The 15953-nt window shown below is 51.6% G+C and overlaps 1 protein-coding gene across 10 annotated transcripts in view; it reads right to left on the minus strand.

The window, feature by feature from the left end:
- Window positions 1–593: 593 nt before the first annotated feature.
- Window positions 594–15953, minus strand: part of LOC119927380 (DAB2 interacting protein) — a 257379-nt gene continuing 242019 nt past the window's right edge. For 5 of the 10 annotated variants that reach the window (XM_038746011.1, XM_038746008.1, XM_038746015.1 and 2 more), the window contains 4 exons: window positions 15199–15351; window positions 10332–10534; window positions 8512–8599; window positions 2239–4509 (listed from right to left, as the gene is read on the minus strand). In XM_038746011.1, the coding sequence (XP_038601939.1) occupies window positions 4342–4509; window positions 8512–8599; window positions 10332–10534; window positions 15199–15351 (612 nt within the window). In that variant the 3' untranslated portion in view covers window positions 2239–4341. The other 5 variants (XR_005450405.1, XM_038746012.1, XM_038746010.1 and 2 more) reach the window with 5 other exon arrangements.

Genomic DNA, 15953 nt, shown 5'->3' on the forward strand with positions numbered 1-15953 from the left:
GCATCAACTCTCCCGATCAACAACTCCCAGGGCTAAAAAAATCCAAGCTGTGGAAAGCTCCGTGGTTTGGCCTCCAATAACTTCACACACAACCCAAACCTACAAACTGGAAACCAAAAAGCCCCCCTAAAAACAAATCTCCCCCTTCTTTTCAATAAGGTTCTCCATACTAAAAAATAAAATAAAAATGAACAGCAGGACAGAAGCAGTCAAATCCTGCCTAGGGAGCAGCACCAGAAGTAAATTATTATATACAACTGTTAGGCGCAGTAGGTACATTACAGCAGACACAGAGAACATTAACAAAAAAATTGTAAGACTTGCATTCAGATAAAAATATGTGAACATTTTTTACACTTTTACAGTTTTTGCACTAGATAATGTTCTTAACCGCCTACAGCACGAGAACAAAAAGAGCAGGTCACAAATGTTAGGTTTAGTGGTCTTCCTTTCCTTTGTCTTTTCTCCTGGGCGGTGGGCACTTAGAAAAATTGTCCCTGGTATTGCTAGGAGTGACACAGGTTTTAAAATACAAAAAATAAAAAAATAAAAACAAACAAACAAAAAAACAAAATAAAAAAGCAGAAACCATGCAGGATGGAAAACTTCCCTTTTTCAAAAACAAAAAACAGTGCTTATAAATAACAAAGAAAATCCCTTTGGTTGCAGGAACAGAAATATTATGACTGTTATAGGAACAAAGCACACACACACACAAACACACACACCCACCAAGAGAATCTATGCATCATCCTCAATGGTTTGTATCAGTCCCATAGGTTGTGAGCCTCCTCGTCAGGTGATATGTGTCTTATGTTAGAAAGTGAATGACCCCTTTGCTACATTTGATGGGTTGAGAAATAATGAGACCTTTCAGGGTAGGGAGAGGTGGAAATAAGAGGCAGAGAGGGGGAATAGAGATGGGAGGGGGGTGTTTCACTGGCCTCAGTCTCTTCCAAATTGTCCTTTAAGTCACCTAAGAGGCAACTAAAATTTTTCACATATGCTTGGATGCACTTCTTCCAGGCCCAAATCTCCCAGAGGTTTGCTTTTTTCCTTCTCTCTCCCAACTCCACCCTCATTCCAGGCTTGTCAAACTTCTGGAGATGGTGAAATCAGTCCTCTCCTGAAAAATCACTCAACATGGAAAAAACCCTTTAAGACACCCAGGGCCTGCTGCTCCCTCTCTGAGTCACACTGGTCCCAAAAGTCTTTTGGAGGATTTTAATGAGGTGGCTGACACTACTGAGGGGAGGTTCATGCATCAAATTGTCTGTGGTATCCTGGCTATTCCTAACCTTGCTGAGTCTGGTTTCCCATGGCCTGCCTAACATCATGACATGCCTGATGAGTTTCTTCAAAGCCAGCTGGGGCAGAGTCTGGAAAAATACAATCTGCACTGAGAGTTTCAGCTTCTCCTTAACTTGGCCTGGGAATGTGGTGTCTGCTTGTCTTCCCAGGAGCATCTCAGGATCAGACCAGATCTCCTTCCACCACCTACAGATGCTATGTGGACATGCCCTGGATGGGACATGCTGGGCCCCAACCCAAGGACCCCAGGAGAACACTGTGGGTCTCCAGGAAGAGGAGGGAAGGAGGGGCAAGAGCAGAACGGCCTGTAAGGTGAACCACCCGCTCTCCTCCAGTGTCTCCCCTGGCCATCTTGGTTCAGCTAGCACATGCCCGGCTGCCCGAGGGCAGACAGTTCCTCCCAGCAGGCAGAGCATCTCGTTTCTGAGGAAGACACATTACTGGGGCCCAAATATGCACCATGGACAAGAGGGTGTGTGGCGCCCATGCTGGGCATCTCTCCTAGGATTCAGCTAAGTCCCTGGTCCCTACATGGGGTGTGGATTGGGGTGGAGGGAAGGGGGTCTAACTTAAATTCCCAAAAGATCCACACAAAATAAAATGTAAAAAAACAAAAATGAATGAAATGATGCCCCCCACCCACCGTGGCACCGGGCAGGCAGTGTGTCCCCGATGCAGGGGAATCTCCCGAGCCAGCAGTGCCCACACATGCCCGGGCAGGCCCTGCCTGAGAGAGAGCAGATGAGCTCGCGCACTCTCAACCGTGTGCGCCCCGGGGACTGTCGGTGCTGGCCGCGCTGCTTGAGGTGTGATCATGTTTTACATCCTTCAAGGCTGTTAATTTCCATGCAGTGCGCGTGCTCTCAATTTAGAGAGGCCTGAACTCCAGAAAACGAGCTTTTTTTGTTCTAATGCATACTGTGAAAGGAAAAAAAATTACAATTACCGATCTTCATGGGGGTCACTTGGGAATTTTTTTTTTTCTCCTGATTGTTTAGCACAAAATCTCTGCTTCTGCCCTTCCCTTCTCAGACCGGGAGCCCCGGGTGGTACAGGGACCAGATCCGCTCTGGTTATTGTGTGGCAACCCCAGTGCTTAGCACAGTGCTTGGCACATGGCAGGCGCTTAATGGATATCAGCACTCTTATGATTATCATTCCTCACAGATGCTGTCACATTCTGAGTTGTTCTGAATAAAGCATAGCCCCTGGGGCTTATGCCACTGACTGTGCCCAGTCTCTGCTCTTTGCTCCCTCCCTCTCCTTGGAAAATGTCCTTTTTACCCTTCAAGTGGGATATTAAACTTCATAAGATTCATCAGTTTGGCTTCACTCCTATTTTGGCCTGAGTTTCCTTAGAGGATTTGTGGAAGGGCTTGTGTGCGTGCTCGTGTATGTGTTTGTGAGTGTGTGTGTGTGCGTGTGTGTGTGTGCATGCATGCGCATAGATGTGCACGGGCAAAGCAGCAGGATGGACAGCGGTCTGAACATCACCGATGGATTGATGAAAGGTGGAGAGAGGAGGTTACGGGGAAGGTTTAGGAAGAGGGCAGCCTTGTTTGCCTAGGGCAGTTGGGGCGGGTGGTGGGTGGTTCTGGTCTGGGAACCATGGTTCATGCTGGCTGGGTTCGGAAGGAGAAAAGCTATGAAGCTGATTTCCCGGCCCATGGTTCTGCAAACTTTGATGGCTGGTGAGAAACTCGAGGGGGACAGAGCAGGGCCCTGCTTTACTCCAGAGAGAGCATGGCAGATGCACCAGCAGGACAGGAGAGAGGGAAGGAAAGAGGGACTAGCCAGTGCTTTATGAGGAAACCTCCTCCCCCGACCCCTACTGTGGCTCAGCCTCTCCCTACAGCCTGGTGGCAGCAGAGCAATTAAAACAGCCACAGCTCCCTCCTCTTCTCTTCTTCCTTCTGCTCCCCGAGAAGGAGGTGGACCAAATTTTGGTTAAAAAAAGAGAAAATGACAATGATGAAACCACGCTCTCCTGGTAGGAGCTGGCATCTTACGGGGGCTGGGGAGGCAGGGGGAAACAGGCCAGCCACCATGGGTGGGGAGGGGTTGACTAAAATTGGGTCCCACCACCCTGGGACATATTCTTCCCTAGAGGTCCTAGGATTGGTCCAGAGATCTATGCCTGGTCAGGGGAGATGCCAAACTTCCAGGTCTGGGGTCTCCAGACTGAGCCCTGGCCCTCTTCCCCAGCTGGGAGTGAGCACACAGGCATGTGTCTGGTGGCAGAGAGAGGTGCTTGGCAATCTCTGCCTGGGAAAGCTGGAAGAGCATGCCCCTAGGTGCTTGGCAATCTCTACCTGGGAAGGCTGGAAGGGCATGCCCCTAGGAGAAGAGAGAGGAAAAGGGGCAGATTTGGGTCTGGGGATCCACACGGATCCACCCTGGGAGAGTGGGGGACCTCCCCAACTCCAACCACAACTCACCTGCCTCTCCAGCCATAATTGGCTAGCTGTGGCGCCACGGCAAGGCCGGAGAGAGCCAGGGAGAGATGGGGAGTGGAAGGAGAAAGCTCATGGAAACTTGCTTTCCGAAAACCATTTCTTGGCCCCAGCAGATAATCGGGGCGTTATGGGAGAATTTGGAGGGAGCCCCTTTGGCTATAGAAAAGGGAAGTACGGAAATCAATCCACCGACAGTGACACAGTGTGGGTTGGGTTTTTATATCCAAATAGAACATCTGTTAGCTTTAGTGCGGTAGTCAGCCCGGGCCACTCGACGGCTCCCAGCGCCCGCACTTTCCGCCTCGCCCCGGATGCTCGCCAGGGACGCGCCAGTCACACCAGCCGTGGGGCCGGGTCCCATCCCGGCTGCTCTCTTGCGGGGGCGGGAGGGGGAGCTGAGCCATTCTCCGGAGCAGCCATCCCGTCCCCACCCGCGCCTGCTGCCCCGGATGCCGGCGGCTGGAGATCCTGGGGGCGGGGGGCGGGGTGGGAGGGGGTTGGGTTTTCTCCCCCAGCCCTGCGGCGGCAACGGCGGTGTTGGCGGTGGCGGTGGCGGCGGCTCCTCCCTCCGGGCTCAGCAATTGCTGCTGTTTCTGAATTCTCCATTTTCTGTAATCTGCAATTTGGTTGGGTTTGTGGGGGAGAGGCCGTTACGGGTCTGCATGCTGTACCTCTCTTTCAGCTGGCTGAGGGCGCTCATCAGGCGGGCATTGGCGGCGTCCAGGGAGGCAATGCGCTTCTCCTGCAGGCACAGGGGACGGACAAGCAATCGATCAATCAATCATTCATATTTATGGAGCACTTGCTGCTTGGGAGAGTACCACATAACAGAGTTACACATGTTCCCTGCCCACAAGGAACTTACAGTCTAGAGGTGGAGACAGGCATTAATATACATACATTATGGATATGCACATGAGGACATGAAGCAGACCTGATGGTCAATCTCTGAACACAGACCACCCGGATACCGCACTTTCCTCTTAGGTCAGTCTGACCCCTGGGGTGTCGGGCAATCATTGTGTTATTTGTTAAGTGTCTATTATGTGCCCACCATTGTGCTTAGCATTGGGGGAGATAAAAGACCATTAGGTCAAAGAGAGCCCCTGTCCCACCTGGGGCCCACTGTCTAAGTGGGAGGGAGAACAGGAGTCCAATCCCCATTTTACTGATGAGGAAACAGAGGCATAGAGAAGTTAAGTGACTTGTCCAAGGTCACACGGCAGGGAAGTGGCAGAGCCAAGATTAGAACCCAAGCCCTCTGACTCCCAGGCCTGTGATCTTTCCACTAGGCTAGGGGATGAACCTTTGTTCTCCCCAACTCCGAGCCTCACTCAGAGAAGACCCATGAGCTTCCAGTCGAGACCGGAGAGAAATCAGTTTTTGATTGGGATCGAAAAGGTCAACATTCCAGTCTTTCTGACCTGTTGGCTCTCTTGCGAGCAGGCCCACTCCTCCCAAGCACCACCCCAAACTTCCCACTCTAAAAACTCTTCCCACCTTTTACTGCCAGGCTCAAAATGTCCAGTTGGCACCAATGGGTTGGACCCAACTGAGTGGGCCTCAGAACCTGGGGGAGAACCCCAAGGAGGAAAGGAGCAGGTGAGCATACTCATCGCCCAGAGTGGGCAGAGAGATCTGGGCTCTCGGTTGGCCCACCTAGGCCTCGGCTTGGTCCCCAATAAGCCATAGCTGTAAAAGCTTTGAGATCCTCAGGTGAAATATGGCATAGCACCTCTTCTGGGCAGCACAGCAAAGAGGAAGAGAGGGAGGCCTGTCAGCCTTCTGTGGCTGCCTAGCCTAGCCCTGGAAAGCAAAGGTTCCAAGCATCTGAAATCCGAAGAGCGGAAGCAAGTGCTGCCTGGTTAAACCCAGGCCAGGGTTTCCTTCAGGACAATCTCACTGAAGTGTGAAGTGGAAGTGTCCCTTCGGGACAATCTGGCTGAAGTGGAATGGACCCAGTTGGGAGCACTGGGGCAGGAGGGGATCCTAGGAGAGCCTCTCCTCTCCCCTGCCTAAGGTTCCTGGTGGACGAGTCTACTGGACTAAGAATGATTCATGAAACTTGACTAGAGAACACTTTCTTTCAAACCCACACTGGTGTAGGAAATGGTGCAACCTCACTCCCTGGAGCTGCCAGCAACTTGGTCTCATGGGGACCTGGAGAGAATCGAGAGAAACTTTGGAACTGGGCAGATCTGTATACTGGAGATTCTGCCTCCGGGAGGGAAAGAGTGACTAGCCAGAGCCAGGGCAGGGCATTGACAGAATATAGTTCTTGAACGTGAGGTCCTTGAGCAGAACCAGCATGGCCTAGAGGATAGACCATGGGCCTGGAAATCAGAATGATCTGGGGTCTAACCCAGCTCCGCTATTTGTCTTCTGTGACGATGGGTAAGTACTTAACTTTTTTTTCCACGGTATTTGTTAAGTACTTACTATGTGCCAGGCACTGTACTAAGCCCTGGGGTAGTTACAAGATAATCAGGTTGGACAAAGTCCCTCTTCCACATAGGCTCCCCATTTTACAGATGAGTTAACTGAGGTACAGAGAAGTCAAGTGACTTGCCCAAGGTCACACAGCAGACAGGTGGAGGAGCCAGGATTTGAATTAAGGTTCATCTGATTTCCAGGCTTTCTTCATTCAGTAGTATTTACTGAGTGCTTACTGTGTGCAGAGCACTGTACTAAGCACTTGGAAAGTACAATTCAGCAACAAATAGAGACAACCCCTATCCAACAACGGGCTCACAGTCTAGAAGATGGGCTCACGGGCTAGAAGTGCTCTATCCATTAGGCCACGCTGCTTCTCTTGGCCGCAGTTACCTCATCCGTAAAATACGGATTAATACTGTGAGTCACGTGTGGGACATGAACTGTGCCCAACCTGATGGGCTTGTATCTTCCCTAGCGCTTAGTACAGTGTCTGGAACATAGTAAGCCCTTAACAAATACCATAAAAAAGAGGTATTTGGAGGTCCCAACTGAGATGCTCTTTCCTAGGCTCTGGATCTGCTTCAAGAACCCTGGAGGAGTGGAGGGTAACAGTGACAGTGAAAACCTTTGCTCCCAAACAGGCACCGAGTGGTGTTGGCAGTAAAGGCCGGGGGACAGAGGACCTGGGTTCTGAATCTGGCTTCACCACTTCCCTGCTGTATGACCTTGGGCAAGTCACTTAACTTCTCTGTGCCTCAGTTCCCTCATCTGTACAATGGGGATTCAATATTTGTTCTCGCTCCTACTTAGAATGTAAGCCTCATAGGAGACCTGATTATCTTGTATCTACACTAACTTAGTACAGTGCTTAGGACATAGTAAGCGCTTAACAAATACCACAATTATTATTGCTGAGATGAAGAATGAGGGGTGCCAGTAGAACACAGGGTGCTAGCTGGAACAACAACTTCTTGATGATGGGCTTGGTGGTATCATCTGCGATGCAGAAATGGGATTCCAGAGTCATGGTTGACTGTTCTTTTGAATGATTGGTCCATTGTGAATCAGTCAAAATGCCCACGAAATTCTGGATGGCTTTGGGCAGGATAGCAAAACCCAAACCCGGCACTATATTCAACCAGAGTTCCCTGTCCCGGGAATAGACTGACTGCAGCTTCTGTCACCACATCCAGAGCCAGAGAAGGAGCAGAGAAACAGGCCACCATGGCCAATGGGGGCTGGTGGGGCTACTGTAGGGGAAGACTAGGAATCCGTACTCTGAAAAGAGGCCACGGTTCAGAGGGAGTATGACCGAAGTCAACAAAATCACGAAGTTGTGAACAGGAGACAACTGGATTGCCATTCACCAAATCCTCCAGGAGGATGAGGAGGCACCTGGTGAAGCCAGACGGAGGGAGATTCAAATCCAACATGAAGAAACACTCCAAGCATACGGAATCCATCCCCACAAGGAACTGTGCCAGGCAAAAATCTCATTAGGCTCAAGACAGCTTTGGATCACTTCAATATTAGGATGAGTGTCAGGAAGGCAGCCAATGATGCTGGTCCTCCAAGCCCCCTGCTGCCCCCATTAGAGACCAAATAAAGGGCTGGGGGGACCATGGGCCTGGCATCCCTAATACTCCTGACATTGGTCAGCCAGTTCTGGGTGTTCCCAGCCTGTGTTCTGTGGACTCATCAACCACGGTGCCCTTCCCTCTGAGACTGGGACTTGGAGAACGGCAAAGCCATCCATGCAGAATGCAGAACCCCTGTCGCGGCCTAAGTTGGGAAGGCATGGGAGAGGTACAGGAATACTTGAGGGGAGAATCAGCTGCAGGGTGAGGCTGACTTGAACCAAGCCACTTCATGCAGGGCAATGCTCCTGGCAAGTTTCTTTGGCTTGCCAGAAATCATTGGCACCACTCTGGCTTCTGGAGTTGGGTGAGCAAAACAGGGAAAATGCCCCTTACAGAGTTACCAGGTTAAAGGTGGCTGTAGAGGGGAAATGGTCAGAGCTGCAATGAAACTACTGGTCCCACTGAGCTCCTCTCCTGTTTTCAAAGGTCACCCAACTTGCTAACAGATGGATCATTCTCCCATTTGAACAGCCGGACCCCCTCTCCTACCCCCATCATGAAGATGGCCGGATTGGCCCCAGATGCTAACAGCTGAGCCACCTCTGTCTGTGGTCATGGTGGAGAACATAAGAGGAAGAGAAAGAGAAGGAGGGGGAGAAGAAGGAGGAGGGGAAAGAGGGGGGAGAGGGGGAGGAGGGGGAGAAGGATAAATGGTAATGACCCCCAACCTGAGCATCGATAATCTTCTGTTTGGAATCCACGGCCGCCTGCATCTCAGCGTGGTCTTTCTTTAACTCTTCCTCCACAGACATTAACCTGGCAGCAGGAAACAGAAGCCATGTCAGCGCTAAACTCATGGCAGTCCATCTCTCCAGCAGTGAGCCCAGACCACAGTTTGCTTGAGGGTGAGGATGTTGGGCAGAGGGTTGTCAGCCTTCAGGGTTGGGGGATTTTTAGATGGCAGGGGGTGGAGGTGGTGAGAGGGGTGAACTGAGGACAAAGAGACTAGAAATGGGTAGCCCTCAGCTCTCTGCCTTAGAGGAGCCTGCTCCCACCTTGTTGGAGGGGATGAGCTACGATTTCAATCCCCATGATTTGCTGGCTGCAGCAGAGGCTATGTGAAGGGTAGGGGGTACAGTCAGCAATAAGACAGCCTTGAAGATAAGGATTCTGAATTTACCAGCTCACAGCCTCACCAGCCCTCCTTATGAGATTTCAACATTCAGAGAGGAAAAATCAAGTAAGCCCAGTCTCAATCAAGTAAGCCCAGTCTCTTTACTACTAGCCCCTCACACAACTATTCCCTTGTCCTGTGCCCCAGGCCCACAGTCCTCTCTCAGTCCGGGCACACTTATATGCTAGTCCTTACTCCCATGGGTACCCAAGTACTTCCAGATGGGTGAGAGCAACTTCTGTGGATCCGAGTCTGATTCACTTAGGTGAGAAGAAAGAGTACATCCGTGGTTCATGTTCTAGCACTGCCCTGGGGAGCTCCCCGAAATCCCCCAGGTCAGGGAGCCTCCAGACCTGGAAGTCTGCAGCCTGGGTAACCGCTTGCTAAAAGAAAGCCCTCTCTCAACTTCTTGCTAGTGGATCATCTGTGGCAGACCTTTTCTGTCTCCCAGCCCATGAATCTGGCTTCCCAACAAACTTGGCTCCCTCCAGATGCTGCTGCCCCAGGGTCCCCAGTCCTCTAGACTGTAAGCTCATTGTGGGCAAGGAATGTGTCCGTTCACTGTTATGTTGTATTCTCCCAAGCACTTAGTAAAAGTGCTCTGCATACACTAAGTGCTCAGTAAATACGATTGAATGAATGGTGGTCATCCCTGTTACTCAAATGGGTGCCAGGGTCACATCCTCCTGCACTCCCACCATTCAAAGCCTTATTGGAGGCCTATCTCCTCCAAGAGGCCTTCCCAGACTAAGCCCACTTTTCCTCATCTCCCACTGCCTTCTGTGTTGCCCTGACTTGCTCTCTTTGCTCTTCCCCCTTCCCAGCCCCACAGCACTTAATTGCATATCTATAATTACATTTATTTGTAGTGATGTCTGTTTCCCTCACTCTAGACTGTAAGCTTGTTGTGGGCAGGGAATGTGACTGTTTACTGTTGTACTGTACTTTCCCAAGTGCTTAGTACAGTGCTCTGCACACAGCAAGCGCTCTATAAATACTATTGAATGAACAAATGGATGGTATTATCTGCTGTTGTATATTTCCCAGGCTGCCCACCCTTGATGGAGCCCCCCCGCTCCACCTCCGCAGGCATTTCTTCTCCAATCTGGCTGTCAGGAGAAAGCCTACGGCCACAGGTATAACTTAAAATCAACCAAAAATCTTGAGTTGCATTCAGCTTGGTGAGGAAAGGCCACAATTGGAACCCAAGTTTCCAGAGAGAGTCGTTCTCTCCCAGGCTGGCTCTACATGACGGGGACCCAGCCTTGCCTCCCCTCATCGCTCCTCCTGCTCCTTCCTTCCCCTCTGCCAGCCACATGACTGGCGCCCTGTCAACCAGGCTCCTGTGGAGGGAGATGGGTCCCGGGTCCGTACCTGCTGATTATGCCCTTCATCTGGATCTCTTTGTCTTCCTGCTGCCGCCGCAGGCGCTCCTCGCCCTCCTCCAGCCTAGCCTGATACTCCAGCATTAGCTTCTGCGTGGTCTCCTCCTGGCATTTGAACCGGCTCTCATACTCCTCCAGTTTCTTGTTGGAGAGGCGGAGCTTGTCTTGCAGCACCACAATGTCCTGCTGGTACTACCGCAACCGGGGAGACGCAGCCATACATGCACCCACCCACACGCACACACACAGATGCACACCCACGCACACACCCACCCATGCAAAACAAACAGAGCGGAGTCATTATTAGGATGCTTTCTGCCTTGAGCCTCTCCAGCACCTGGGACTGCATCAACCCTGTCTCTGGCTAGGCCAGCGGCCGAGGCCCTGATGGGGCCACCTCCCTTCCTTTTCCCTTCTCCAGATCCCACGAGGACCAAACCAGTTCTAGGGAGGAGGAGAAGGGGGCGAGGGGACACTCAGGGGCTTCCTGGCTGGGCAGCAGACTGTGAGGCACCCCTGGAAAAGGGCTAACTGGCAACTCTCTGCACAGGGCAGGGCTGTTGAGTGAGACAGCCCACGTGTGGGGGCACATCTCTCCTGTGATGGGCAATAGTACTTGGCAGGATTTTCGACTACCTCCTCCTCCTCCACCCCTGAAGGCATTTCTTCTCCCATCTGGCTGGCAGGAGAAAGCCTACGGTCACGGGCATGGCTTAAAATCAGCCAAAAACTGTGAGTTGCATTCAGCTTGGTGAGGAAAGGCCACATTTGGAACCCAAATTTCCAGAGAAAGACAGTCTGGTTCTGATCCCAGGATCCAACCTTGTCTTTCCACATCCAGGAATTTTAATCAATGATTTATGATACTGACATTTAATGATCCCAAATAGCTCAAAGCCCCTTGCAGGTATTATATTATCCTCCCGAGGCTCCCAGAGTCAGGGAGGGAAGGGTGCAGAAGAGCATCCCCATTACATCGATGGCCACCAAAGGCCAGAGATGGTAAGTGACTTGCCAAGGGTCACACAGCGAGTTCATAAATGGAGCTGGGAACAAGACCACAATCTCCTGACTCTCCTAGACCAACTGACTTTCTGGGAAATAAAGACCTCCTCAGATAGGTAAAGCCACAACCCCCTCAATATACTGCTCCCAGAGGAAAGTAAGCTGAGGCACATGATTTTCAAGCCGGGGTGAGTGTGCTTCCCAGCTGTTCTCTCTTCTCCTTAGACTTGGGAGCCCCATGTGGGACAAGAGACTGTGTCCAACATGATTATCTCATATCCACCCCAGTGCTTAATACAATGCTTGGCACATAGTAAACGCTGAACAAGTACCATAATTCTTATTATTATTATCCTGCGCCACAGCCACACAGACGAGGATCAAGCTTGGATACAACTTGGATGACAAGTAGCATGGTATAGTGGATAGAGCACGGGACTGGGAGTCAGAAGGTTATGGGTTCTAATCCCAGCTCTGCCATTTGTCTGCTGTGTGACCTTGGGCAAGTCACTTCACTTCTCTGGGCCTCAGTTACCTCATCTGTAAAAAGGGGATTGAGACTGGGAGCCCCATGTGGGACAACCTGAATACTTTGTATGTACCCCAGCACTTAGAACAGTGCTTGGCAACTAGTAAGCACTTAACAAATACCAGAATTATCATTATTATTAGTAGTAACTGTATCTCTCTCTGGATGAGGCAAGGAGAGACACACGAAGCTAAAGCCACGGTGGTGTGACTGTGCAGGAAGGGTGGAGTCAAAGCATGAATACTATGTGCAGCGCGATCCTGGCAGTACAGTGGAAGGAGCCTTTTCAGTCTTTAAGCAGAAACAAACAGGGAAGAAATGGGAGCATTAGGAAACAAATGCAGGTTTCGTGTGAGATAGTGATTAACAGAGAGCAGGTGAGAGAGGAAATGTCTGGGTGGTGTGTGCCCCCAGCCTGGAAAAGGGACTGGCCAGGTCACTCAAATAGTCTTTGGAAAAATAACCAAAACCTGGGCAACCTGGAACCCGAGGCTCCACAGGGATAGGGCAGGGGTTGGGACTGAATCAGGAAATTGCTTACTGCTGAGCTATTGGAATCTGGAAGGACCAGAAGAAAAGTCAAGATTGGTCCAGACCTGACTGGGAAGGCTAGCCACTTGTGGGTTGGATAGGCACTTTGTAAGGCCACTGGGCACTGGAGGCGGGGGACAAGATCCTATCCGTCCAGGAGAGTGTGAGGTTCTGATGAACTCAAAACCTAATTCTGGTCCAGTTCTTCTCTCTGCAGGGTGGGGTGGGAGGTTGGTTTAAAACCATCTGCAGGTTGCATTTTTTCCATCCCAGATCTCCCAAAGCTACCCACTCCTCTTCCCCTGCCACCCTCTCCCTGGCCCAGAGGACACAGGCACATACTTTCAGGAAATGCAGAACTCATTTCTCTTTCCTCCTGCCACCATCCAACCAGATTCAGAATCCCAGAGCAAGGCAACCCAGAGGAACCAGGAAGGAGAGGCAGGAGCTTGATTTCTTTTCATCTTGCTGACTAATTTCTGCTTTGGTTCCAGGCTGGTGGATAACTGCTCAGCCGCTGGGAGCCTCCTATGCCATTTACACTCCACCCCAAAGATCTGATCCTCACCTGAGTAACAGCTTGTCTCACTGGCAGGATCCAGTTCCTGGGGATTGGCCATGCCAAGCCAGAGTCCCAATACGCTCTGTGGATTTGGGAAACTACCAATCCCTGCTCCACATATGTCCAGTCGCCTGGGCAGCTTGGATCTGGGGTCCTGCAGGTTGAAGGGCTGGGATGCAGTTGGACACTGGAAAGGTCTGGACTGCCCCTAACAAAAAACGACTGGGCCAAAATGATTCTCGTCCCAGTCAAATGTCTCCCAGAAGTTGACTGCAGGGCCTCCCACCACTGGCCCAGCTGACCTCCCCTATGGGAACAGCTCTTGGCCCCGACTGGTGACTACAAGACTGGCCAGGAGCCCCCCGCGGAGCTGAGAGGGCAGGAGCTGGCTGAGACCCTGGCCTCATGCCCTGGGGCATGTTACCAGGCCCTGCACCACAGAGGTACCCACCCAGAATTTTTGGACCTTCCTGTTCCCCAAAATCTCCATCTGAGAATGGGAGGATAAATTTGGCTAGTGGAGATCTCTGATGCCAAGAACTGGTATGACAATGGAAGAACTGAAGATGTGCAATGGGAATGGAGCCCTGGGCATGCAGGAGCATGGAGAACTGGCTGAGGAAGGGGCTGCATTTTAATGCCTGGTTAGACGGGGGCTTTGTGGGCACCCAGCCAGCTTCCCCAGCCCTCTCCCTGACCTCAACTGCCCCAAATGGTGTCTCTCTCTCCGGACCAACTGAGGGGCAGGAGGCCATTTTCACACTTTCCTCTCCAGGGGCCCATAAGGTGGCCCCATGGATTCCCGCAGCCAGGGGGGACACTTGCCCTCACTGGCCTCTACCTGGAAGAGAAGGGACCCTCAGCACTTGTGGAAACCCTCCCTGTGCTGGGAAAGGGCACCCAACTGATTGTCAAAGATAGTAGGGGTGCGGGTATCTGGGCCATGGACCGGGCACTGCCTGGGACTGGGGATTTCCCTGAGGGAGAGGAGGAGTGGTCCTCAAGGCCTTCATGTCCCTTTCTTCAAAAACACCCTTCAAAATGTCCAAAAAGTTCTACAGGAGGGAGAGTCTCTCTCCCAGAGATCACTCCCTGGCTCGTCCACCCAACAGCCTCCTGGGCACCGGAGGCTGGGCCCCCTGTAAACTGTAAAACACAACGGAAACACAGGGGGAGTTTAAAAAGCTGAAGCACAAGTTAAAATCAATTTCACTTGTAGGACCAAAAGATTTCTCCTGCTGCTGCTGAGGCTCTGGCTCGGGAGGAATTTCCACAGTCCCTTACAGTCTCCTGCCCCAGTTTTCAACCACCTACACACTGAGAAATTTACCTAGTGTCTAACCTGCCTCCTTCCTGCTGCAGTTTAACCCCTCCTCCTGCAATGTCTTTGGTGGAGACAAAATTTGATCTTTAAAGGGGCTGGGGGGCTTCTCCAAAGGTCTGGGCCATTCCTGACACCCGGTGTGCTGGCTCCTTCTCTTTCGGAAGGCTGGGAGCTTGGCTTTTTCCCCCAGAATCCCCTTCTCCTTCTGGTGGAGAACTACTTTGGGGCAGGTGTTGTCCCAGAAGCTGGGCCTGTGGATTTTGCCCAGCTGGATGTACTCTCTTGCCCACAGTGCTGATGGGTCCAAAAGCTCTGAGGGTCCCTTCCGTGAGCAGGTACAGAGTTCAGGGTGGGAGGGGATATTAACTCTTCTGAGTTAGGGGGTCGGGGGAGCCCAGATAGTAATACCTCTAGGTCCGCTCAGGGGGCCTGAACAGAGCAGGCCAGGTGGAAAAGGAGACAATATGCAAAGACCAGAGCAGAAGAACTAGAAGAGAATAAGGTGCAAGAGAGTCCCTGGACCTCAGAAAGCCTCTGTGGCACCAAGGTAAGGAGGAGAACCGGACGAAGAATTCTGGCCCAAAGCAGCAGCAGCAGCAGAGGCTACTCTAACAGAAGGGGGTTTGGCCGGACAATTGATTCTTTCTCACAGCCTCACCATACCAGGCTCCAACTTACCTCCTCCTTCCCCCACAACCTTTGGACTATGAGCCCCATGTGGGACAGGGCCTGGGCCCAAACTGATTACCTTGTATCTCCCCCAGCGCTTAGCACACAGTAAGCGCTTAGCAAATACCCCAATTATTATATATCCTCCCCCATCCCACAGTAATGAGGAACCCAGGGCTCTAGGAAGGTGGGAGGGGGGAGACCCTTGTGATGGGTCCAGCCCAGTTTTTTTTTACCTTTTCTGCTTGGCTGAGTTCGTCCTGACTCCTGAGCTTATCCCTGTGCTTGGGCTCTGGGTCAATGCTCTCATCTTCTAAAAACTGCATGTTCATATTCAAAAGCCAAGCGGCAGTGCGGTCCAGGGCATTGGGATTCACAGGAGAAGGGGCCTAAAATGAAACATATAACCATAACAAAAGGGGAAAAAAACCTGTAACCAAAATGGATGGGAGGAGATACGGAGAGGGAGAGAAGAGAAAGACACAGAGGACATGAGAGGAGAGAAGGAAAGTGGAGTGAGAAGAAAGAGAAAGGCCAGATAGAGAAGTAGGGGGAGAAAGAGAGAGAGAGGGAGAGAGAGGGAGGGAGAGAGAGAGAAACAACAGAGAGAAGAGAGAAAAGAAGAGAGGAAAGAAAGGTAGAAAGGACATGGAGATTGCTTTCTTCTAATTGAGTCCAGCCCCTTGAGCAGGTGAAGTTAAGTGGGCCAGGCTTAGGGGAAAAAGCATGGAGGACACAAGTCCTCAAGGTCAGGGGCAGCCCCAGGCCACTGGTCTTTTGGAGGCAAACACAGATAGAGTCAGCTGGGGCATCAGCGCCCAGTGGGATCTGAAGCAGCTTCAGGAAAGAAGAGCTGCAGACAGAGAAGGAGGGCGGGCGCAGTGTTTGTCAGGAGTGGAATGTCCCTCTCGAACGTGCTGGCCACCTCCGCCAGAGCTGGAGATCACTCCCACCAACCCCGTTCTTGCTGTGCTAGCTCTCAGCGCGCCCC

This window comes from Tachyglossus aculeatus, chromosome 4 (genome assembly GCF_015852505.1).
Source record: "Tachyglossus aculeatus isolate mTacAcu1 chromosome 4, mTacAcu1.pri, whole genome shotgun sequence".
NCBI lineage: Eukaryota > Metazoa > Chordata > Mammalia > Monotremata > Tachyglossidae > Tachyglossus > Tachyglossus aculeatus.